Genomic DNA, 25,253 nt, shown 5'->3' on the forward strand with positions numbered 1-25,253 from the left:
AACTAATTGAACATTTATGCTTTTTTACAAAATTATTGACCGCTTCATTCTTGAAATTTAATTACTTAAAGTTATTTAATTTTAATGTATAACAGAAACAATTATATTTAGAGTATAGGTAGTGTAAGAGAGATATATATTATATACAGAGTATCAAATGTCTATTAATATTATTTATCATACAGAATACATACAGTATAGTACAGTAAAGTTAAAACTAATACTACATTTGAATATGTATGTGTGCTAAGCACGTGTATACATATATACTATTGCTGTATAACAGGCATGACATGCCTGTAACTAACTTTTCTGCTTAGGTCATTACTATTAGAGAAACTGAAATAGGTAGAAGATAGGTAGATACCCGTCTCACTTCCTCCTCTATGAGCAATGCGGACTTGGATAAAGAAACAAACAATAAAGTTTATGGCACACAATAAAGTTATAGCAATGGTGATAAACTAATGTCTGCTGTATGATGTAGTATATAGTACAACATTTTTACAATATTGTACGGACAACAACCTTAACTTCAAAAACCTAAGTTAACTGGACTTAAACCATTGTTTGAGAATCACTGGATATTTTTATAAAATACTTATACCAATACTAATACACACTGACTAATCAGACAGCGTAAAACAGTTCTACACCAAGTGAAGGCATACCGATATGTTTTTATTACAAACACAGTAGCTCACATGTAAACAACCAAAACACATGGCTTTAATTTATATTAATAATGATGGTGGTGGTCTATGTGAAATTATTTATTTAATATTTTTAAGTTTTAACAAATAATACATTTTTATTATTTAAATTTTTATATATAAAAAGTGTGTTTTTTAAATTTTTTAAGTGATTATTTTTTTAAGTTTTTTTAATTTTTAAAAGTAAGTAATTTTTTATATATATATTTTTTTTTTTTTGATTCGTAAACAAAGTAAGTACTCAAATCATAACATCAGCCAGTCACATGATTGAATATATTTTTTAAATATCTATATTCTCAAAAATAATAAAACTTTTATATTTAGAGACCTTTTTTGAAATTTTTGTTTAGTAAGATGGTTGATGGTCTTCCTCGTTATGGTAAAGTTCAAAAAAATATTCCGAGAAAATTGTAATTTTTATGAAAGTTTGAATCTTATATTTAATAAATTTTATTAATTTAATATTAAAAATCATTTTATTAATTTAATATTAAAAATCATTTTATTAATTTACATTTTTTAATAAGCCAAAATTTATTTGTATTTCATAAAATAATTTTTTATTTAACTTCTTTGTGGTTTTTTATTTAAAGAAAATGTCGATTTATGATGAGATTTATTTTGAATTTAGTGTAGAGTTTTGTGAATCGACTATAGTTGCTATGCAGTGGCGGATTTAAGAGGAAAAGTCCAGTGAGCAAAATCTATAAATTGGGGCTTTTTTTTGTCTTCGTTAATGAACTTGGTGCCCTTTTATTCGCACCGTGCGTGAGTTTTATGGGAGGCGTTTCCATGGTAACGATACACTACATTAAGTATAGAATTATATGGGTGCATATATAATTGTATGGATTGCATTTATGACTTACATTGAAAATTTAAAATTATTGTCTCACAAATTTAAATAAATAATTATGATAATTTACATTTGAAAAATAATATTTGTGCAATTTGATTTCTTATTTTCACAATTTTTAATGCATTAAGTTTAATTAATTAGTATTTTTCAATAATTTTAATTTGACATTTTCTATAAGATTAACTTGTAAAGAATTGCAAATTAGTTATAACAGCCTCCTTTATCGCCAAAATTTTTCACTGGAAGCGCTGGCATTGATTTTATCGTCCCTACCATGACTACGCACTCTACGAATGCGAAGTCTTTTTGACCCCATTTTTTTAGTAAATTCACTTCTGATCCGCCACTGTTGTTATGCTAATAACACGACCTTAACATCACAAACAATGAATGAAAATAAACAAAAATTATGGAAAAATATTGAAATCAATTTGACAATCAAATCTTAACATAGAAACAAACCACTTTACAAATGCATTCATAATATTTTTCAGGTTTATCTAAAATAATTGTTGGGTTTAAAATCTTTGTGTTTTATATTTTTGGCAAGTTACAAAGGTTTTTTAATAACTGTCTAGACATTGTCGATAAGTTTTACGGATGAAATGTTCATGAACCTAACGACATAACGTGTTGGTTGGTACATACAAGGTTATTTACCTCAATATTAATAATAATATGGTTTTGTAATTGTTTTAAAATAATGTCAATTGTTGACGCACGTTAAATTTTTTTATTATCTAATTCTTACATTATTGGTACAAAAATATTGTTAAATGAAATTTATTACAAAATTTTGTTAATATTGTTTGACCCGACCGAACCTGTTGAAAAGTCAACGGCTCACAAAATATTCAAAAAGTTTAATCCATCATATTATGCACTGTATAAATATATCTTTCAATGTTAGCTTTTATACAGGGTGTCCAAAAAGTATGGAAACTCATGAACATGTCACAGCGTCAGCGGGAAAAATGGACTGTCAGGATTGTCCCTCTTGCCTTAGAGTTTCTTATGAAATAGGATCCATGAAAGAGGAAAGTGGGGGCTACCATTTGAAAAATCGATTTTTGGTTCGCTCTAGCTTTAAAATTATGTTCAAGGTCAACTCTAAGGTCACCATTTGATTCCCCGTCGAAAGATATGTCAGATATGCTGGTTATGCAAAGGTTACCATTGCAAAAATAACTTTGACCATTAAATGACCTTGAAGATAACAGTCAAGGTCATGGTCTAATTTCCACTCTTTTTAAATCCCATTTAATAAAAATTGGGGGTTCCTATTTGAAAAATCGATTTTTGGTTCGCTGTAGCTTTGACGTTATGTTCAATGTCAAATCCAAGATCACCATTGAATTTCCCGTCAAAAATATTTTATTTATTTTTCATTTTTTTCCTGCTGACTCTGCGAGCTCTCCAAGAGTTTCCCATACTTTTAGAACGTCCTGTAAAATTACTGAATCGTAATATTCAATCCCCAAAAATGAATAGAATTTTAAATTTTAAAAAATCTCTTATCAGTCGTGAATGTGAGTTGATTTTTAAAGAACCTTGACAATCCAGGTCGAATAAGACGTTTTCTTTCCGAGTACAACTTTTTCTTTGTGAAGAAATATTTAACTGGCGATATTAAAATCGAACAATAATTATAAATACATAAAATTGTACATGGAAATTTTTCTAAATTGCATAAACATGTTTCGTCTGATAGCTAGGTACTAATTATTGTTGTTACTATTGTTGTTTAAATTTATTTGTCTGTCAATGGCTAAAATCATTTATCGGGGTATTAGTTTTCCTTGTCCAAAAAATCGTGGATATCAATATTAATTTAGCCTACCGTTTGATCGCCTGGGCAATTTTGGATAAAAGGCTTGATTTTTTTTTTATATGAAGTTGGACTAAGTCCTAATCACTTCTTTAGGGGGGGGGGGCGATTATACTTTAAGAGTAGGCATATTTAACATTGGTCTTATGGGAAAACGGTACATGATGAAATGTTTTCATAGATTTCTCCAAAACTAGTCGATAGAAATTAAAAAAACTATTTAAGCCTTAATTATTGAAAACAAAAAAAAGACCGTTTTGCTAGACTAATTAAGGAGGTATGAGCGCGGAGTGGGGATACAAAATTTAAAAAAAAAATAACTTTTCAATTTTGATGTTGAATTATGTTGTAACTAAATTATAACTTGGCAATATAAGACGAAAATTAAGAATAAAATATTTCGTATCTGAAGTAATTTTCAAAATATCGAAAAATTGAAAATTTTGTTTAATTATTTAGCTTTCGATATTTCGAGAACTAAGGTAGATGTTGAAAAATTGTATTCGTATTTTTCGTCTATATTAATAAAGTTATAACAAAATTCATCATCAAAATTGAAAATATGGTATAAATAATTTCAACCACAAGTTTAAACTTGCCTTGGCACTCGTACTACCTTTAGTAGCATTCTATTGATTAAATGACGCGGTGAAACATTCAAGAAGGGTTGGAGATGGGTGATTTGAGTGTAGAATCTCCAAAACTTTGCGATCGGTCTTTGTACTTTTTAGTTTGGTACTAGTAACAGATAATGTTATGTAAAAGTATTTTTCCATAATTTATTCATAAAATTTTATTACATCATAAAACCGATCAAGTGCGTATGAGTGGGTGATATGGTGTCGTAGATAAATAATAAACTCCGACAAACAGATTACTTAAATTCGAATCTTTTGAGGCGTAATAGTATAATAAAATATTTTCAAATTTTTATAAGATTATAGAAGCAATTATAAATTTCAATAACAATATAAAATTTCAATCGTATAGTTTTGGAATTTGCTCTGAATGTTAAGAAACCATAAAAATTATTAAATTTATTTGTTACCCCAAAAAATGTAATCCTTATTTCCGTGAATTATTAGAACTATTATTTGATAAATAAGCTTGTAGGCGGACGACGTAGTGAGTAAATTTGGCATTTTTTACCTGCCAAATTTAGGTATATTTTCTCGCTACCGTCCGTGTTCTGTATGGTTCTACAAGATTTAATCAATTTAATCAGGGTGTTATTATAATTTATATAAAAAAAGGGGGAAGGGTTTGACTCAAAGGGGAATAATCCTATTCCTTAAATTTGAACTTGATCATTTAAAAATCAATTTATGTTTAAAAGTGATGAGATCTAGATGGAAATGTTAAATTAGTTATGAAATGAATGCAGGGTGTCAAAAATCTACCCTTAATATCTCTTGACCTGATGTGATTATTGTTTTGAGTGAAACCACGTCGATTTAGATATCAAGGGCAAAGTTTAAAAATTGTGCCAAGAGTATTTTAGGTTTCACCCCTTCGCTGCTCCAACTTTTGTAATTTCAAATAGTACCCCCTACCTTGTTAAATATCATTTGAAAAGGCATAGAATTCTAAAATTTTCTATTCAAACATGATTTAAAAAAAATCAATCGATTGGTTCTTGGGAAAGAATACACTGAAGTAGGAAAGCATTCACCCTTAATAACTCTTGACTTGATGTGAGTATTGTTTTGAGTGAAAACACATCGATTTAAGGAACATAATCTTGGTTTAAAAATTTTTCATCTCTCTTGTATTAACATCCTGTATATAGTTTCAGTCAGTGAAGAGCCGAATTTGTATAGTTGATCATTTTTATAATTCGCATGTATCCTGTGTATAACCTAAAAACTTGCCTAATTTACGTACAATTAGTTATTTATTATGATATTCAATATCCAATATTGTTATTAAAAAAAATTGATACATTATCCGTTTTGAATAATTTCCGAAATGTAATTTGTAATACAATCAATCCTTTTTGATAACATTGTCTGTAAAATAAGTGCGATATTTTTTTGATAAGAGCTTGATTTTTGTTCACTAATTGGGTAACGATAATATTATTAAAGCGTACCTGTAAATAAATTTCCTTTCATTAAAAATTTTATTGAATAATATGATAAATCATACACAAATAAGATGTTGAGATATGTGGCTTTATGTATTTGCTAGCTAATTAACCTTGAAGAATAATAAGTAACAATCTATTGAATTTTTCCAATTTCCAATCAAATATTCCATATATTATAAATAATTATACCATGCATATATGTAATATGCAAGGTATACTAAGTTTAGTCCCAAGTTTGTAACGTTTCAAAATATTAACGCTATGAACAAAATTTTGGTATAGGTGTTTATAAAATCACCTAATTAGTCCATTTTCAGTTGTCTGTTCGTCTGCCCGTCTGTCTGCCAACACGATAACTCAAAAAGGAAAAAAGATATCAAGCTGAAAGTCAGGACGTAAAAAGTGAAGTCAAGTTCGTAAATGAGCAATATAGGTCAGTTGGGTCTTGACCTATGGGTCCGTATGACCCATCTTGTAAACCGTTCGAGATAGCACAAAAGTTTTAATGTAAAAAATCTTCCTTATAAAAAAATAAACAACTTTTGTTTGAAACATTTTTTCGTAAACATCACTGTTTATCTGTGAGGGTGCAAATTAAGCGTAAATTGTATAGTATGTATTATATGGGGATATCAGTTACGTATGTGTGACATGTATGTATGTGTAATGTGAGAGTAATCTAAACTGTCTATGCATGGTATTTCAACAATTAACCCAGTCAATTGTTTGTTTTCACTTGTTTATTTTATTTTCAACCGACTTCAAACAAAAAAGGAGGCGGTTATCAATTCGACTTTTTTTATGTGTGTTACCTCAGAACTTTCGACTGGGTGGACCGATTTTGATGATTCTTTATCTATTTGAAAGCTGGTGCTTTCCGTGTGGTCCCATTTCAATTTGGTTCAGTTCTGACAACGGCATCCATGAGAAAACCATAAAAGTCTTAAATTTGCGTCAAGTATGCACGAAAAGAGGGCGAATAAATCAATATCACGCCAAACTATTTCGATGATTCTTTTTTTAGTGACAAATTAGACAGTGTACCTACTTCAGATTCACTGAAAATCACAAAATAAAAAAAACTTTTAACATTAAGAAAATCGACTTCAAAAGAAAAACTTTTCCAAAACTAATTAATATGCACTAAAAAGTGAAAAAATAACGGTAATATAATGTAGTTAAAATTATTGTTATTTTTGGAGTCGGTGTCAGCCAAGGTAATGTAACAAACTGTTCTGTCACAAGTCGGTTTTCATTTTGTTAAAAGTTTTTTTTATTTTGAAATATAATATACGGGCGATCATTTAGTTTGAAAACCTAAAAATGTGACCTTTGTTATTTGATTGATAACTAGCCTTGAGAAGTATCAATTTTATTGCATTTTTCCAATTTTCATTAAAATGTATACATTATGTAATTTTTCACAAATGACCAATTTAGTTAAAAGTGCAATAAATTTAAAAATAAAATAAAATGCTCCCCATAGTGTTACATAATTTATTTCTTTTTAAAATAAAATCATAGAGGTGATTATAAAGTACAAAAAAAGAATATTAGAAATAAAACGAAATTATAATATTGCTAAAAATTGTCATTAGTAAACTTTCATATAGATAATGGAATTTTCAAATTTATTGGCGATGTGAGAACACTTATCAGATTGACTAAAATGATTTTCGTGTGTTTTCGTGTTTTATCTCAATAACTTCTATGGTATGCATTATAGGTTTCACTGTAAACTTTTTCGTCAATGTTTTACCGGATTATTAGTACATAAATAGCAATTAATTCTCATATGTTCACTTTTTCGAATTTTGCAGTCCTGAAGAAATGGGGGGGGGGGGCTAGCGTGACGTCAACCTAGCACCCTTTTGGTTTGTGATGGTGTTGTGGGAGGGGGAAGGGTTACATGGGTTTCAATAACAACTTCATAATACTCAAATTAATGAAAAATTTGTTGGTACCAAGACAAGACAATTTACAAATATGATATTTTTCATCTGTGTCTCTACAATTTGTACATGTATAACTATAATGTATAAGTATTGTGTAAAGAACACGTCTGCTGTTACAAATATTATGTGTTTTTCCTTTTTCATTCAGAATTTTATTCGAGAATTCTATACAACTCAATATAGTATCATCTAAAGTCCTACATGAATCTGCATTTTTTAATTTCGACTAGATTTTCGGCTGTATTACCAAAACTACTTATTTAACCGTCAAATGATCTGAATTTTTATTTTAAGGGTAGCTATTACTGTATGATTCTATAAAAAAAGAATAGAAAATCCCAATTTTTACTATTTTTCAGATACTGATAAATGATTATAAATCTCGGTATTTTTTAAAGTTACGGTATAAATTTCCTTCAAAATATTCATCGATTTCACTCCAGAAGCAGATTATTTTTTGTAAAATACCATGCTTAAATTTTCTCCTATCAAATAAACTTAAAAATTCATTTCGAAATTAAATTTTCAAGACTTTCTAACGAGCATACCTTCAAAAATTTGTAGTTTAATTTCAACTGCCTAGCCTGTGTGTTGTATACCGATCAATCACGGAACTATTTCACGGAACAACAAGAAAACGGATATAGCATAAGTGATGTATATAAACTAGATTCTAGAATGAAATAAAAATAATTTATTCTTCAACACTGATTTATTTTCATCATTATTATTTATTATTGAATTCATTTATAAGTAAGATATACTTATTTCATTTGATTAAAATTGCTATTATATACACACAGTCGAAAGTCGAGTTGAATCTCTATTAGTCAAAATATTCTATAACGCGATGAAAATTCTTGTTCTCTTTCTTTCAAAGTTAAAAACCTTCACCACTTGAAATATGAAGCCTCTTCAAACGAAAATTATTATTTGCACTTGAAGATTAATTAAATATAAAAAATAACAAGTCGTGGGGTGAGTCTGGTGCGACTCTTGAGGTCCATACGAATAACTTTTCAGTATAATCAAAAGTAACAAGTGAAAACAAGCAATTGACTGAGTTTATTGTTGAAATACCCTGTATAGAAAGTGTTGAATGTCAGTGCCTGTATAATTTTTTTATAAATAACAAGTATTTGGATTTCGAAAATTTTTGACAACATTTTCTAGAGTTTCACAAGACTACTAGTGGAAACTACCTGCTTTTCAATTCTCTATCTCTATATATTATAAATGCCGAAGTAAGCATGCTCGTTTGTTTGTATGCTTGTTTGTTACGCTTTCACGCTAAAACTAGAGAATGGTTTTTAATGAAACTGTACAGCAATATAGCTCATACATCAGAATAACACATGAGATATAATTTATAAAGATATATTAATAAAAATTTGGCATTACCATAAATTACAGATTTCTGTAAAAGTAGTCATTTGACATTATCATAAATTACAGATTTCTGTAAAAATAGTCAATATAAAATATTTCACGGCCATCTTTTCTGATATACTTAATGAATAATTACGACTATTATAAATTTAAAAAAATAGAAAACCATACATATATTTTACCTGTGTAAAACAATCCTTACCATTATTTCGAGTGTTACAGAAAGGGGATAAGCGAGAGCAATCTTTACTTTTAAATCCAGCGAAGCGGGTGGGTATCACTCTAGTTTTTTTATATTTTTGGAGAAAATGGACACCAAAGTTTTGTCCTAATTTGCGACCTCTCGGGTAAACAGTGACGTTTACGAAAAGAAGTTTCAAACAAAAGTTTTTTTAAACAGTTTTTTATAAATAGCATTTTTACATTTAAACTTTTGTTCTACCTCTAACGATTTACAAGATGGGTTTTTGAGCTATCATGATCACAGACGGACAGCCAGGATGGACTAATTTGGTGATTTTATGAACACTTATAACAAAATTTTGTTCGTAGCATCAATATTTCTAAGCGTTACAAACTTGGTATTAACTCACTATTTTATAACCTGTGGCAAATGCAGTTCATATAGGAAGCTTAATTTAAATCAAGACTGTAACAGTTTTGTTTATATTTAATGATTATGCCTACACTGGCTGTAAAACCTTAAAGTGATCGAAAAAAATTTCTCCGAAAACATATACAGAGTGCATTAACACCATAAAGAGATATTTTTTGAAAAAATAATTTTGTCAATAATTTTATTATGATGCCACAAGGCATGTAAGGGAAATTGAATGATATTTTTCTTTAAAATTAAATTAATATTGCGTGCAATAATATTTTTTTTAATAATAATAATAATTAATTATTATTATTAAATTAACATGTTTGGAATATATTTTACAATAATGAATTAATAATAATCAAGGATTTTCCATTTGCAATGTCCGAACTTTAAACCAAGTTGTATATGAGATTTTACACGAGTACTCATTTTGAAAAAAGTTCAATATTATGTATGCATTTCTCAATATTAAATACATGGATGGCACCGCCCAGCGAAGCTGCGGTTTCCATTTGAGTGGTGTTATACACATTATTAGGCATGGCAAACACTTAATTTTTTTCATTATGAGTTGTTTTTTTGGTCTTCAACCGTCTCTGTTTTATCGGTGTAGGCACGCTAATTTTATATCCCCCAAAGAAAAGAATGCAATGAGCAATAATTTTCAAGCGTTGCTCTATCGTGAATCTAATCATTGTGAAATAGCAAACTCAACTAAAAACAAAGCAACTGTCTGCTGTCAAATCGATTATCAAACAAAAGATTGTTGCCAAGTTGTGAACCTGTAAAAAAACACCCTTTACTACTTGTTTAATTTAAGATTAAAGTTCGGACATTCTTAATGAAAACCCCATTATATTTCAATTATATTTTATTTTTAAATTAGTTAAATTAAGTGAAAATTATTATATTTTGTCTAAGTAATTGTGAAAGTGTGAATTTGTTTAGTAATACCTTAAAGCTATAAAAATGGATTTATTTATAACAATACATAATTCTAAAGTAAAAATACGGAGTGTCAAACACTAAATGACCAATTTGAAAGTGTTTATCTGCCATTTAAATCTACCTACATAAATAATATTGGATCAAGTATCGATTTCGTAGCCCAAATAAGATAATTGAACGAAATTTCATGGGCGAAAAGTAGTAGATAAGTCTATCGCTACCTATCTGTCCAGGTTTCACGATGCGATGTCATAAAAGCCTCCTCGGAATGAATTTAATTTTGGAGTTTTACATCTCTTCCCTGATTGGGGTTACGAGATCGAGATTTGAGTAAAAAGGACAGCTAGGGTTACTAATTTTGAATGGAATTAAATTCTCGACGCAGTTGCTTTGCATGCATTTTTCTCATACATCATTCTCGCGGACTATTAGACCTTACTCAAAATTAAATTCATTGTCTCCAAAAGTGATTAACAGCATATTTTATAAATAGAGATTTATTTCTATACTTTGATTGAGCTAAATGAGCGTACTTTATTAAATTTCTCAATAGACAATCATAAATATATGTCTGACTGCGTACGTACCATCATATGAATTTAATGATGAAATAAATTGTAAATAAATTGTTGACATAAAAAATTAATTGTACTAAAACAAATACAAATACATACAGAGTGTTTTAGGACAAATCGTTAAAATAATATCGTTTAGATACGTATTTAAAGACCAAAAATAAACATTCTAGTTTTACAGAAATATAGGGTTGTTTTAATTGCACTTGAGAACAGGCCCCTGTATGTTTATGGGAGCTTTAATTTTTATTTAGCATGTGTATTTAGGGATGCAAAATAATAAAACAAGTCGCATGAGTCCAAATCTCAAGCGTTACAAGAATAGGGACATCACTGTGCTGCAGCAACACTTAAAAATGGAATATTTATAACAACTGTTTTTTTATTTTGTGCCCCGGAATGGGTTAGGTTAGAGTGATTGTCTTGGGGTGAGACATACTTAGACAATAGGGTCCGTCGTTGTACTAAAAAGTGGGTTTGTCCATCCCCAACCACTAATTCATGAATTATTTAGACCTGCTAAAGAATGGCAGCTCAAATTAGTTCATCTCCTCATAACAGGAGCAAAACTCCATTTTCTCATAGCAAGAGCAGCTTTTCCTCACTGTGAAAGCTTCTGCAATAATCGTGACGCACTTGTAGGCCCATCCATTCAGTGTGCTTACCGCCTAACCAGTGTTCTGTAATAGCTGAAACGGTTCTGTTTATAGAGGCTCTTTGAAAATGTGTTCCTCCCCCCTCCCATCTATGATTGACCTCGTCCTTGTATCCCGATACCCATAATTCATGAGGCGTCCCTGAATACTACGTAAATCTAATATTTACTACTTTCCCTCTGAAACACACTGTGCAGTAATAAAATAAATTAATAGTGATTATTAATAATAAAATAACTTGCTCTTAATTTTAATTTATAATAAATATCACATGGTTTTAAAAATTTTATATATTTGTCATTTTGTCATCAGATCAAAGTCTATACGAATAACTCAAAAATATGGGAATACACATGAACCGCACTAAAGAAGCGTTCTTTAAGCGTTGAGACGGTTGCTGCCTTAAACTATTTATAAGTTTACAAAGATGAATAAAATTAAATTGCATGATATCAAGAAATAGAATAGTTGCCGTAATACCAGAAGTTGTGGATTCAATTCAAACTTGAGTGTATTTCTATAAACTCCAAGAACCAATTTCTTACAATTGATGAACAAAATGTTAGTTTAAAAAACAAACAAAAATTTTAAAACTTAAGGATGTACCTACGAGCACCAAGGCAATTTTAGTAAAACAAGTGAAAACAAACAGTTGACTGAGTTAATTGTTGAAATACCATGCATAAATAGTGTTGATTACTCTACCACATTGCACATACATATACAATTTATGTAATACATACTATACAATTTACGCCTAATATGTGCCCTCACGGGTAAACAGTGATGTTTACAAAAAAATGTTTCAAACAAAAGTTGTTTATTTTTTATAAGGAACATTTTTTACATTTAAACTTTTGTTCTATCTCTAACGGTTTACAAGATGGGTCCTACTGACCCATAGGTCAAGACCCAATAGACCTATGTTGCTCATTTACGAACTCTACCTCACTTTTTACGTCTTGAGTACGCTGTAAAAATTTCAGTTTGATATCTTTTTTCGTTTTTGAGTTATCGTATCCACAGACGGACGGACGGACAGCCGGAAATGGACTAATTAGGTGATTTTATGAACACCTATACCAAAATTTTGTTGGTAGCATCAATATTTTTAAGCGTTACAAACTTGGGACTAAACTTAGTATACCTTGCATATTACATACTAGCGACCCGCCCCGGCTTCGTACGGACTTTTCTGTACACCTTTTCAATGTGTACAATACTTAGTACATTATTTTGATAAAACTCGTAGGGTTCAGCCTGCGTTTGCAATGTATGCGGAAAAAATGTAATTATTTACGACATCACATTAGAAACCTCAAAAATAGCAGTACTTCTCCACTATTTAATGGATGTTATTATACATATAAACCTTCCTCTTGAATCACACTATCTATTAAAAAAAACCGATTCAAAGATTTAAGCATACAAAGGGACATAGGAACAGAGAAAGCGACTTTGTTTTATACTATGTAGTGATATGCATGGTATAAAAACTTGATTTTTTGTATATGAAGTTGTACTAAGCTTGGAGCTCGTGCTACCCTCATCTGTTTGTTGTGGCTTATTCGCTGTGGTTAAAATATGTAGCCTAAGGATTACATTTACTAAAACATATGCAAAACATATGATCTTTTTTTTTTCAAAATGTTCCGTAATAAAATGACCTTGATTCTTATAAAAGTGACGGCCTAAATTATTACATTATTGCATTATAAAATAAGTATTATTTACTTTACATTTTAAGGCATGAATCAACAGTTTCAATTTTTAATTAATTTTTGCAATTGTATTGGTAGCTCAATACAATTGATATGCAATTTCAATCAAATTCCATAAATATTTGTTAGATTAAAAACTATGATAAAACTAAAATACACAATAAGCTCGTTTTTGATAAGAATATTAAGAAGCGTACGCTGGAATAGGGGATCGGACTAAATTTTTGTTATCTCTTCAGGTGAAGAATTCTCACTGGGCGTGCAGAAGAGTGAAATTGGATTTTAAAAATCTTGACTAATATGCAAGATTTGAACGTTTAAAAGTCCTAATTAAACAAAGAGAAAGATACCCGCTAGTCACATCATACGTGGATATCGCCATTGAAATTACATATAAAACAAAAAGGAGATAGGCATACCTTTGAATGCAATCTTTGATTGATTATAACTTCTTTGTTTTTTAATCAATTTTGATTTCCATTACAAATTTTGTCATGGTATCAAGTCAAGTTTTACAATTTTATGGGTAATATGGCCAATTCGATATCAAAATTATCCCCTATTGTTTATTCTTAATGAATTTTCTTAAATAAAAGAGTCTATTAGCAAAATTTGACTTTTTTTTCTTAATGTGGGAATTTAAATGATGACGTCATAATTATCAATACTTTTTTTGATTCAAAATATATTTATTATTTACTTTTTCTAAGCAGTAAAGGTAGAAGGAAGATGAATATTCTCATTGAAAAGTTTAAAAAGCCGCTATTACAGTCAGGAACTTTGAATATATGAAATATATATCAAGGTATCAATTTTAGTTCCAGGTTTGTAACACAGTATTGTTGATACGAACCAAATTTTGGTTGTTCGTAAAATCATCTAATTAGTCCATTTTCGGTTTTCCGTCCGTCTGTCATCACGATCACTCAAAAACAAAAAGAGATATCAAACTGAATTTTTTTAAACATGCTTAGGACGTAAAAAGTGAGTTTGATTTCTTAGATGAGTAACATAGGTCAATTGGGTCTTGAGTCCGTAGAAAGTAGAAAGATAAAACAAAAAGTAAAAAATGTTCCTTATAAAAAAAATAAACAACTTTTGCTTGAAACATTTCTTCGTAAATGATGACTTACCCGTGAGGGCGCTAATTAGGACAAAGCTTTGGTGTTTATTTTCTCCAAAACTATAAGAAATAGACAGTCAAAATTTGTAGGTAGCTTCAATTAATAGTAATGTGAAAGATTCTCGAACAACGACAAAAAAATTCTTGAAAATACTTTCGAAAATTTGCGAAATTTTGGAAAACCATATAAATGGCAGCTGAAAGGCCGCCATAATTGTGTTGGTTTTTTAAAGTCTTCTAATTTATTAAAAATACTGTAAACACGGGCATACAACACTTTCTATACAGGGTATTTCAACAATTTTTTGTTTTCCTTTAATAATACATTTATTATAAGTATAAAGATTACGTCATCAACTTTATCTATCATATGAATTTATAATATCTACTTTTTTATTTTAATCAAAAATTGATATTAGAACATATTTTGAAATTCAAAAAAGACGAATAATAATTCAATGTCAAATTGCATTATTTGTATTTAAAATTATGTACCTCAATATATATTATTATGGATATTTGTATATTTTATGTATTTATAAAAATAATATGCTGTTCGATAAGATTTTTATATTTCTTTGATAAAAAAACACTTGATATAAAATAGGCTAATTAAATAATACTCAATACAAATTGAATAAAAATATATAGTTTGCCCAGCTTCACAAATGATTGTTTGGCCGTCCATCATAAATCAAACAACAATATAGAATATAGATTATTATCTTTAGTTCAAAACATTTGCTGAAACAATACAAAATCTTTCACTTTACTTAAAAAAGAAAATTTAAATTTTAAAGACACATCATCAGATATTCTGGCCGGCGGCAATAACAGAATTTATTCATGATGTTCGGTTACAAAGTGAATCTGCAAAATTTTATAAAGTGTGTCCACATTTAAGATGAAGACACCCTTATATTTTCGTTATTTATAGGAATGTCGATTTGAAATTCTGCACAGTCATGCAGGGTCACATTTTTAAAAAACTTCAAAATCTGTACTTTAAACTGAGCCTACGAGAAATTGACAAATAGGACCGATTCTTAATATTTTGCCTAGCATCAAAAATGATTAGAAATAAAATTATTTGAAAAAGTTGCTTAGAATTTTTTTTTTATGCTCATTCGCATTTTTAGTTTTTTATTATTTTGGTCTTTACTCAAAGTTATTAGAAGTTTATTTTTCAATTTTGTAACTGTAGAATGTAATAACTGGACAAATTGATAATTTAAGTAGAACAAAATAATTTAAAAAAATAAAAAAAGCTTTTGTCATGATAATCGGTATATGGGTATAAAAAAATATCCTTAGCAACTTTTTCTAATAATTTTTTCGATATCTCTTTGACGCTAGACAAAATATTAAGAATCGACCCTCTTTGTCAATTTGTAGTAGGCTTCCTGTAAGACATCCTGTAGATTTAAAATTAGCAAAATTAGCAAACTTGATCAGCACGTGAACACATGCAATGACAATTATTATTATATCATATATAGTCAAAATTTATTTTTAAACATGATCAAAATTATTTGTAAGACTAAAGCCAGTTTATTGAAGCTTTGAAAAGTTGTATCGATTGGATAAACTACGCGTTCTTTTTAAAAGCTTTTATTACTTTACATATACAGACTGAATCAAATAATACCTTTATCAAAATTCAAATTCTATGGGTAGTATAGGTAAAACAAGGCTTTGGCAGCTTTAGTAAGCTTAATGAGGAGAAAAGCCGCTGAAAGATTTTTATTCTTTTTGGAAGAAATGGAGGTCTTGACACAATATGGTAATTTGGGGAGGCTGGTAGTAATACTGTTTCAACCCCTTCATTCAGTTTTAAAATTTCTAAACAATCTGTTCATGTGCGTCTTTTCTTCTTAAAATTGTTAAATTTTCTGTACTTAGATTATTCTTCAATTATTTGAATTCATTCATAATTATAAGATATAAATATTAATTATTAACGATTATTAATTATGACTTAACTATGTCATATTTGGAATAATATGATGATTAGTTAAATATTATCACTTTAAATTTTATAAATATTATCTAAAAGAGTATTTTTTATTTCCATGTACAAACTGCAACATCACCAATTTTTACAAATGTTTTTGCTTTAAAGTAGTCCGGCTATTTGAGCAAGTACGGTGAATGTTCATTTTTTTTTGCGGTTCCTTGAAAGTTCCTTGATTACAATCAATACAGTTTTGAGACCTTTTGCGGGGAAAAATTTTGAATTATTTCCATTTAAAATTGTGATTTTTAACACAGTACCTTATGGAAGTCAAAATAATGTTAATTGTACAAAAATTAAAAAAATTAATCGGTGAATGAGCTTCAAAAAAGTTTTCATCATGAAGAAAATTTATCACAGATCCTATTTATGTAAAAAAAAAAAAAAAAAACATTACTTTACGGCGCCTTCCAAAAAGAAAACATGAAAAAACTTTGGTTTTTGACGCTTTTACGATATTTTTAGAGCATTTTATTACATTTACGTCAAACAAATTGCCTAGTTGACTTCACAGTTGACTACACAACAGCCGGGCTACCTTAATCTAATATGTTTCTCTAGGGGTTTTTTCTATGATCACCAACTACAATCAACTTCCCGTTGGGGTGGTAAATACCTCTTGGTCTCCTGGTGAAAGTAAGGGAGTTTGGTTGCGGTGGGTGGCAAAAATGTGAAAAATATATTTTTCAAAACAAATTTCTGGAATGATCTAGAAGGCTACAAAATGTGTGTAACGGTCAAAATCGATTCGAAATTTTCTAGAAAACTCTAGAAAGTTCTATTAATCTATAAAGTTTTTGAAAGTTTGTTTAAACCGGCAACTATAATCATGATCAACTTTATTAACTAACATGATTAACTATCTCTCGACGACCAGTAGAACTATCAAGCCAGAACCGGACACGAACTACGAACTTTCTAGGCCTTTTTCGAAGTTTAAACCGATAATTTATACTAATTACTTTATTCATTATAATATTCATAAATACATCAATCTTGTTATTTATAAATACCTTATCTTGAATTCTAATCACTTATCCATTAATTTTGATCTCTTTGATGACATTTCTTCATCGTTAGATTCGACAAACCTCCCTGATTCTAGTAGATCTTCTAAATCTTCAAGACCATCGCCGTCTTCGTCTCCAATATTATTTCTAGTCTGCATTGGTTCTTCATCCACAATTCGTTGCTTTGTATTTTCTGAGAACATTTACCATAGTAATGTAATTTTTTACACCATTAGAAAGTACAGATTTCAGCGAACAAAAAGCCCTCCGACTTTTTTAAAAAAGAAATATTTTGACACCAGAATTTTCGATTGAAAATTAGGGGTACTTTATCGATATTAATTCAAAATTAGGTGATTAAATGAATATTTTAAATAAACAAAATTACAGTGTGTTTGAAACATAAAAAGAAAAGTTTTTACGAAATTTTGTGAAAAAAAGTTTTTTTTTGCAAAAGATAAATGAAACACCAAAAACTTGGTTATTTGAATTTTTCACATAAATTTTGAGGTTACGTGAAAAAATTGTTTGAACAAAGGTTGTAGATCTTTTCATTACCTACAACTTTGCATCTTAACTTTTTTCTATAGGACTTGTAGTTTTGCCGAAAATCAAGATAAACTGTTTTGTACCCTTAAAAACTCAGCCCCTTCCACTTCTCGACCTCAGATCGCCCGTAAATTATTTTTCCTTCCATTTTTGTGATATTTTCTTCCTATTCCAATGGGTTTCATCCTACTATAATTTGGTTTCACTTTTTACCATTTTCAAATGCTTCAGCCCTGGTGTAGTATTTGAATATCCTAAAGTGTTCTGGTACTAGAAATTTTGATATTCGACGATATATAAATATGCGATGTATTTTAACCCGAGTGCAATGCCGGGTTTGGCTGCTAGTATCCTATTACTATTAAATAACTGCAATAATCGTGAACATCACATCATGATTTTATTCTACTATACTTTATATATTAGGCAACTCTTAATACGCAGATGTTAAAAAAGTTGCCTGTAACTGATGAAAATGAAATAAACAATCATTTTAAAAATCAAATTAAAAAAAATTTTGTAATCCAATGAATTTTATTGCTCCCGATATCCTTAACATAATTTATCTTTATTGCTTAATATATTTTTAGCTTTATTAGCTATAATTTTTACTTAATTAATTAAAACATGATATTCCGACGTATGGAATACCTACTTTAAATGAAAACTTTATAAATTGTGATTAATATTTTCAATAAAATTGTTTGAATCTCTTTAGAAAGGTCACTGCTTAATTGTGTTAAGTGTTAGACATATTGATAATTAAATCTAATTTATGTTTTTAACTCTGTATGATAACGTTTTTTTTTCTTAAAATTATCGAAAATTATCAATATCGTAAATTTTGATATTTTGTCATATGAGTTAACCGTCACATGTTTTAAGAAATATAGGTCAATATCACTAAAATAGTAAATAAATGATCGTGTCTAACTAGTTATCAAAAGTATATCAATAGTGATACATTCGCGGCATTGCATTATATCAATTTTAAGCTATGAGACTCATTACTTAGCTGATTTGTTAAGTATGGGAAACTAGGAGTTACCATAATTTTTAGGTGAGCGACTAAATATTATACACTCTTTTAATTTTCGCTTTCTATAACTTTTGGCAAAGGATGTTTTACGTTTCATAAATAAGCAGCTTCTCTGTAAGAATGCTATAAACACCCCAGAATATTATAAAAGCCAGTTTATTAATTATTTTTATACAGTGCGTCGCATTTAAGATGAAGACACTCTCATATTTTCGTTATTTAGAAGAATATCGGTCACATTTTTTAAGATACTTATAATAAACCGAAATCTGAACTTTAAACTTAGTTCATAACTAATTTGTTAGTTTTGTTTTTCATTCCCCTCCTATCGCTCCGAAAATAAACGGCTAATAAACAAATTGAATATATTGATTCAGAAAAGTATCAAGATGAAACATACAGTAAATGAAAGATAAAAAATAATTACTAAACTAGCATCTTTAATTTTCTGATGTAAAAAAAAGTTTATTATACTGGCCTAATAAAATGCAATTTCTAAGACTTTCTTAACCAAATTACTTGATCTTGGTTCAATTCTCGAAAACAAAGAATGATAAGGAAGAACGGTTCCGGTGTCACAGTTTAGTACATACCTACAGCTGAAATGATTTTGTTAAGGAATATTTTTCGTAAAAGCAAAACTAAAAAACGAATTTTATAAACAAAAACAATATTAATCTCCTAACCAAATTTTTATTTAAAATATTAATCAATGAGTATCATAATCAGAAGAATCTATTCCTTGGCTTGGATTTTGATTGAAAAGATCAGAAATGAAGAACGATTGCCGAAAGTAAAAAATTAAATTTTTATTTTTTATTTTCAGGAATGGAACATATGAGATAAGAAAGATTTCTAAATAAACAAAAATGCCTCAAACCAAAAAACCAGTTAAAATGGTCCCCCCAGATGGGGGTTGGGGATGGATGGCTGTATTTGGTGTAAGCTTAGTTAATGTAAGTTTAAAAATAAATTTTACTTGGAGTGAAGATAATAAGCTCGATTTAACAAAATATTATTATAAAAATTTCAGATAGCTACCAGATCCATAGAACCATCATTTGGAATACTATTTGGAGATTTGCTAGAAGAATTAGGAGTAGCAACAACTGGAGCTGCAGTAATTATGAGTATAATGGACGCTATGATTAATTTATCAGGATTTTTTGTGGGTCCTATTTGTAAATATTTAAGTTTTCGTAAAGTATCGTTAATTGGATCGTTTTTAAATGCACTAGGATTAATTCTTACATTTTCTGCAACGTCTGTGATGCATATTATTATAACTTACAGTATTATTGGGGGTAAGTACAGCGTGATCCAATTGGATTTATACGTTTTTAATTGGAAAATACAAACAAAACAGTAAGAGATATCAATGTGCCACTTTGTTTAGAAATGATTTCATGTAAATGAGCGCGTCTTACATTAATGGTAATTCTATTTACTTTTTCCAAAAAATATGGTCCATTTGAACTTCTATAGGAAGGAATCATGTAAGGGGGATTCAAACTTTTGGTCATCATGTTAAGTATGTCATAAAGTCCTATTCTTTTTTACTAGTAAGAGAACATTTTATTAAGTCAAAATGAACGAGATACAGAAAAAAAACCTTTCCAAAACTCTGTGCACATCGACCTCAAAATAGAAAAGGAACGTATATTCATTGTAAATATCGAGTACGTCGGGTGAATTTTAACGTCCTGTCCGGCACTGTTTTTTCGCCAACCGAGAACTTTATCGACTCAGATGTCACGAGATCATCGTGCAAAATTGAAGAGTATGATTCAAAAAGTTGAGCCCTTTTTTACACAAAAAGCGGCGAATATCCGTGGCCATCAGTCTCAGAATCAAAAATCAATAAATGTTAACAAATGTGGAAATAGTTTGAACAGCTGACTAGTCAGTGAAATAATTTTAATAAATGGCTGTATTTACAGGACTGTGTTGTTAGTTCAAATTTATGCGGAAAGGTCTCATCCCCATGCGCACGAGCCTGAATAATATAAAATGGGGTTCATCGATTGTTGAAATAATAGATCTTCTTAAGAATAGAAATTGCCGCTTTTTGAGTTAACAAAGCCCGCAGACCTTGTACGGTGAGCCCTCACGAACATAAATCCCGTTTAGATCCACAAAAACTAACAGTTTGATCTGGTTTTGTGTTATGCAGGTATAATTTGATGGAGGCATAATTTAAAATGTAAATTGCCTTTCTTTTACCGCATAGACGCGTTCATTTACATGGAATTATTTTTAAATAAAAGTTCCGTAGTCCAATGTCTGAAATGAATAAGTCTCATATTGATCTCATACCGTTCTGTTGTTATACCAATTTAAAAAAATGATGGACAATTTTTATTTGAACGCCCTTTAAATTATTAAATTCCATAAAATTTGATATTTTTGACGTTTAACATTGTTATATTTTATTACAGGGATAGGAACTGGATTGGCCTCTTCCGCAACGTTCGTAGCTTTAAATCATTATTTTTATCATAAACGGGGTCAAGCAGTAGGATTATCTTTAGCTGGTACAGCTCTCGGAATGATGATATTCCCACAAACTGTTAGATTATTACTAGAGGAATATGGATTTCGTGGAGCAGTACTTATTTTGGGTGCTTTAAATTTACATTCCATTGTTGGTTCAACATTATTGCAACCAGCTAAGTGGCATTTTAAACCAGAAATTGAGGAACCCAAGGAAACAAAAAAACTTACAGCTGTAAGTATTTGTATTTATAACCTGCCCAAAAATATGTAAAATAATTTAATGCATTGCGGTTTTAGGAAATGGAGACTATTACTGAAAATGATGAGGATGATAATATTCCAGAAGAGGACGAAGGTATCGAATTTAGTGCCAAACAAACAAAACCAGAAGCTCAGACTTTATTAACGCCACCACCTTTATTACAACCGCCAAAAACAGCACCAATTATTGTGAATACAAAAAATTCTTTCCCAGAACTATACAGTACAACTGTGAAGAAAAATTCATCAGTATCTACATTAAGTAATTTACTTCAAAATCCAAAAAGAACGGCTTCAGTTCCTAGAAATACTTCAACAGTAAGCTTAGGGCAAGCTGCAGCAGTAAGGCGAAGAAAAGAGTCTGTTATATCCATGTCAAGTATGGATTTCACAGGAAGTAGTATCCAGTTACATTTATCAGAACCTGTAAGTATTTCCAATGGAAGTTGAATTGGGTTATTCAGAGAGCCAAATCTGCCTTATGTTACATCTAATTGCATTCTAATAATTCGATTGGAACCTAGAAAATAATAAATTATTTCGATAACTTCCTTATGCATATAAATCAGTATCAGAAGTTTAAAATAATGCGACCAATTAGATTTTGAAAAGAAGAAACATTTTTGGAAGTAAAGGTGATTTGCTTAAATTATTTTTTTATTTGTAGGTACAAGAATTGGATGAAGATGGAGTACAATACACAGGTTTACATTTTCGACGAAGTATAAGCACAACATCAGCCGATAAGGTTTTAGACAGAATTGAACGAGGTCAATCACCGATACAAATAAAAATGACAAAAGCACCACAATCATTATGGAAAAAACTCTATAATTTTTTGGATTTAGATTTACTAAAAGATGGAATCTATCTAAATTTAGTACTTGGACTATCATTATTTTATGTAGCCGAACAAAATTTTAAAATGGTTACACCATTTTTCTTTAAGAGTATGGGATACACAAAGGCAGATACTGCTTTTTGTTTGTCAGTCACGGCAATTATGGATATTGTTGCTAGAATTATTTTACCACCAATTTGTGATCGTCTTGCACCAGATATATTGAGACGAAAAACTATTTTTATGATTACTAGTATTTTTTTGGCTGCTGGAAGATCATGTAAGTTTAATCCTTTTTCAAGTTTTCCGAAATATTTTGAAACGAATAAAAAATTTAACCAAGTAAATAGCCATGCCATCTTCATAAAATAGAATAAAACTTCCCGATTTACTGACTTTATTCTATCTATCAGTACGCGTCTATGTATAGCACAGACCGATGAATATAACCCGTATATTTTATTGCATTTTTTTCTACGTTTGATAGTGTATAAACCTTAAACCTCAAGTTCTAAACGTAGCCTTGAAAGGTTACAAATTGGATATTCCGGAAGCAATGGAGATCTTCAAAAACAAAAATGGATAAAAATTACTTGTTAATGACCAAACGGACATTTTCACGTCTACCCTTTTCAATATTTTATAATCGCTCGGTACATAAAAAAATTTTTTTATTTCTCGGTACTTCTGCATCACACTATTGTTTCAAATAATAAAAAGAATTTTAATGTTTTGACTTATTTTTATTTTTTAGATTTGGCAACGCAAACTGAATGGTATTCATTATTAACTTGGTTTACAATATGCGGATTTGTACGTGGCTCTGTTCTGATAAATTTCACATTAACTGTATCAGAATGGTGTCCAACGTTAGAAAAATTACCGGCTGCATTCGGACTACAAATGGTGGCCAAAGGTTTATTTGTTATTGTTTTTGGTCCAATATTAGGTAAATAATTATTATACTTAGCATTAAAAAAAAAAAAAGCCTCTATTGTATGTTTCTTATTATCCTACCTCGCCTGACTATGCCAAGGCTTGACATCCAAGGACAATTGGTCACCTGATATTTATTATTCGATGATAATTAATGGATAACATTAAGTCATTAACACCTCAGCTGATTTTATTTAAATTACTTGCATAATTTGCAATTCCTAGTCTATGCAATTCAATAACATTTCTAAATTTTTATTTTCAGGGTTTATACGTGACGAAACAACTAGTTATCCATTGCTGATACACGTGCAAAGTATTTTAATGATGTTATGTGTTTTAGTATGGTCAGTTGAATACATTATTGTGTTCTGGATTCAGCCCAAAAAAGAAATATTGAAGACGTGACAAAAACTTCAAATTAGTTTTAAAATATTTTTTTATCATAATTTTTATTAGATTTTAATCGATAAACTAATCTATATATATTTTATTATAATATTTTTGAAATAATTATTAGTTCGAGTGTACAATATATACAGGCTGTGTTTTAAAAAATTTGGCATAGTACAGTAACATTATTTTATCAAAATATTTCATAATATTTTGTCAAGAATGTCATAGAATTATTATTTGTCTATCTACAGAAACATTTGTGAGTTTTAAGCGATGAGTCATGTCACACTAGTAGATACAAAATCCATTATATTGTACGATTATTCATCGATTAATCGGACTAGTTTATTCTGTAGATTTATTTGTATAATAATGTATGTAATACCTTATGATTCATTATAGACAATACTCTATACAGAGTGTTCCATTTTAATCCATTCGGGGATATAATTATTCAGAAAAAAAATTATTGAACTACGAATGGAATGCACACTTTAACATGTCCCCTCAGATATCAATAAAATTTTATGCACAAAACCTTTCTTCGGATAGTATAAGCAATCATTTATTTCGTGCATAACAGAAAGCTTTAGAAGTTATATTTCTAAAGCTAATTGCATTATTCAAGCTGCCAAATATCATTGTTTTGGCATTGTTGGTGGAAAAAAAACAGTGAGATCGCAAATATTTATAATTATTTCATTTCGCATTTACCATTTGACTGATGTTGATTCATATATACTGCAAATTTTTTCGTTAATTTAGTCCCACTAAAAAGAAAGTGGAGCCAGGTGACCAAGATCTTTAAAAAGTGCCTAGCAAGGAGCGGATATTCCCATATTTGGTAAAAAATAACATCTAGTAAATTCTCCAATAAAGTTTGAGTGATGTAAATGAATAGCCAAATTACTCCGATTATTACTCTTGTAAGATTTCTCCATCAAATTTTGAGCCTCCTTTTATTATTAAATCTAGGATTTTACGTTTTCTTGTGTTAGTCTGAGCCCAGTTGGTTTTAAAAGTTAGTTTGATCCTTTTTGGAACAAATTGTGTATACATTTTGCTTGGGACATCTATTATTTTTTAATTTATTCGGGTCAAACAATTATAATAATTGTATTACCTGAATATAAATAGCTCTTAATTTGAATTATTTTCTGTACATAATTAACAGTGAATGAAAACAAAAATCTACTTTTACCTGTATATAAAGTGACATTAATTTATTGGAATGAAATAAAACAATTA

General features: G+C 29.3%; 1 protein-coding gene across 3 annotated transcripts; it reads left to right on the plus strand.

The window, feature by feature from the left end:
* The first annotated feature begins 843 nt into the window (after positions 1 to 843).
* LOC123291668 lies at positions 844 to 24,849 on the plus strand. 3 transcript variants are annotated; one of them, XM_044872034.1, is made up of 8 exons: positions 844 to 896; positions 19,902 to 20,031; positions 20,109 to 20,379; positions 21,514 to 21,803; positions 21,869 to 22,258; positions 22,500 to 22,953; positions 23,428 to 23,622; positions 23,875 to 24,849. In XM_044872034.1, exons 2-8 carry the CDS (start codon positions 19,945 to 19,947, stop codon positions 24,015 to 24,017), a joined length of 1,830 nt encoding a protein of 609 aa, XP_044727969.1. In that variant the 5' UTR covers positions 844 to 896; positions 19,902 to 19,944; the 3' UTR covers positions 24,018 to 24,849. The 3 variants fall into 3 exon arrangements, with proteins under 3 accessions (XP_044727969.1, XP_044727968.1, XP_044727970.1); XM_044872033.1 differs by lacking the exon at positions 844 to 896 and adding an exon at positions 19,078 to 19,096; XM_044872035.1 differs by lacking the exon at positions 844 to 896 and having other exon boundaries at positions 19,883 to 20,031.
* Positions 24,850 to 25,253: the final 404 nt, after the last annotated feature.

The sequence above is a fragment of the Chrysoperla carnea genome, chromosome 2, assembly GCF_905475395.1.
Source record: "Chrysoperla carnea chromosome 2, inChrCarn1.1, whole genome shotgun sequence".
In the NCBI taxonomy this organism is placed as follows: domain Eukaryota; kingdom Metazoa; phylum Arthropoda; class Insecta; order Neuroptera; family Chrysopidae; genus Chrysoperla; species Chrysoperla carnea.

Bases quoted from the DNA above. Each gene is read 5' to 3' on its own strand.
- LOC123291668 (XM_044872034.1), top strand. From the start codon at position 19,945: ATGCCTCAAACCAAAAAACCAGTTAAAATGGTCCCCCCAGATGGGGGT. The intron at 20,032-20,108 runs GTAAGTTTAAAA...TAAAAATTTCAG, and splicing joins TTGGTGTAAGCTTAGTTAAT to ATAGCTACCAGATCCATAGA. The intron at 22,954-23,427 runs GTAAGTTTAATC...TTTATTTTTTAG, and splicing joins TTTGGCTGCTGGAAGATCAT to ATTTGGCAACGCAAACTGAA.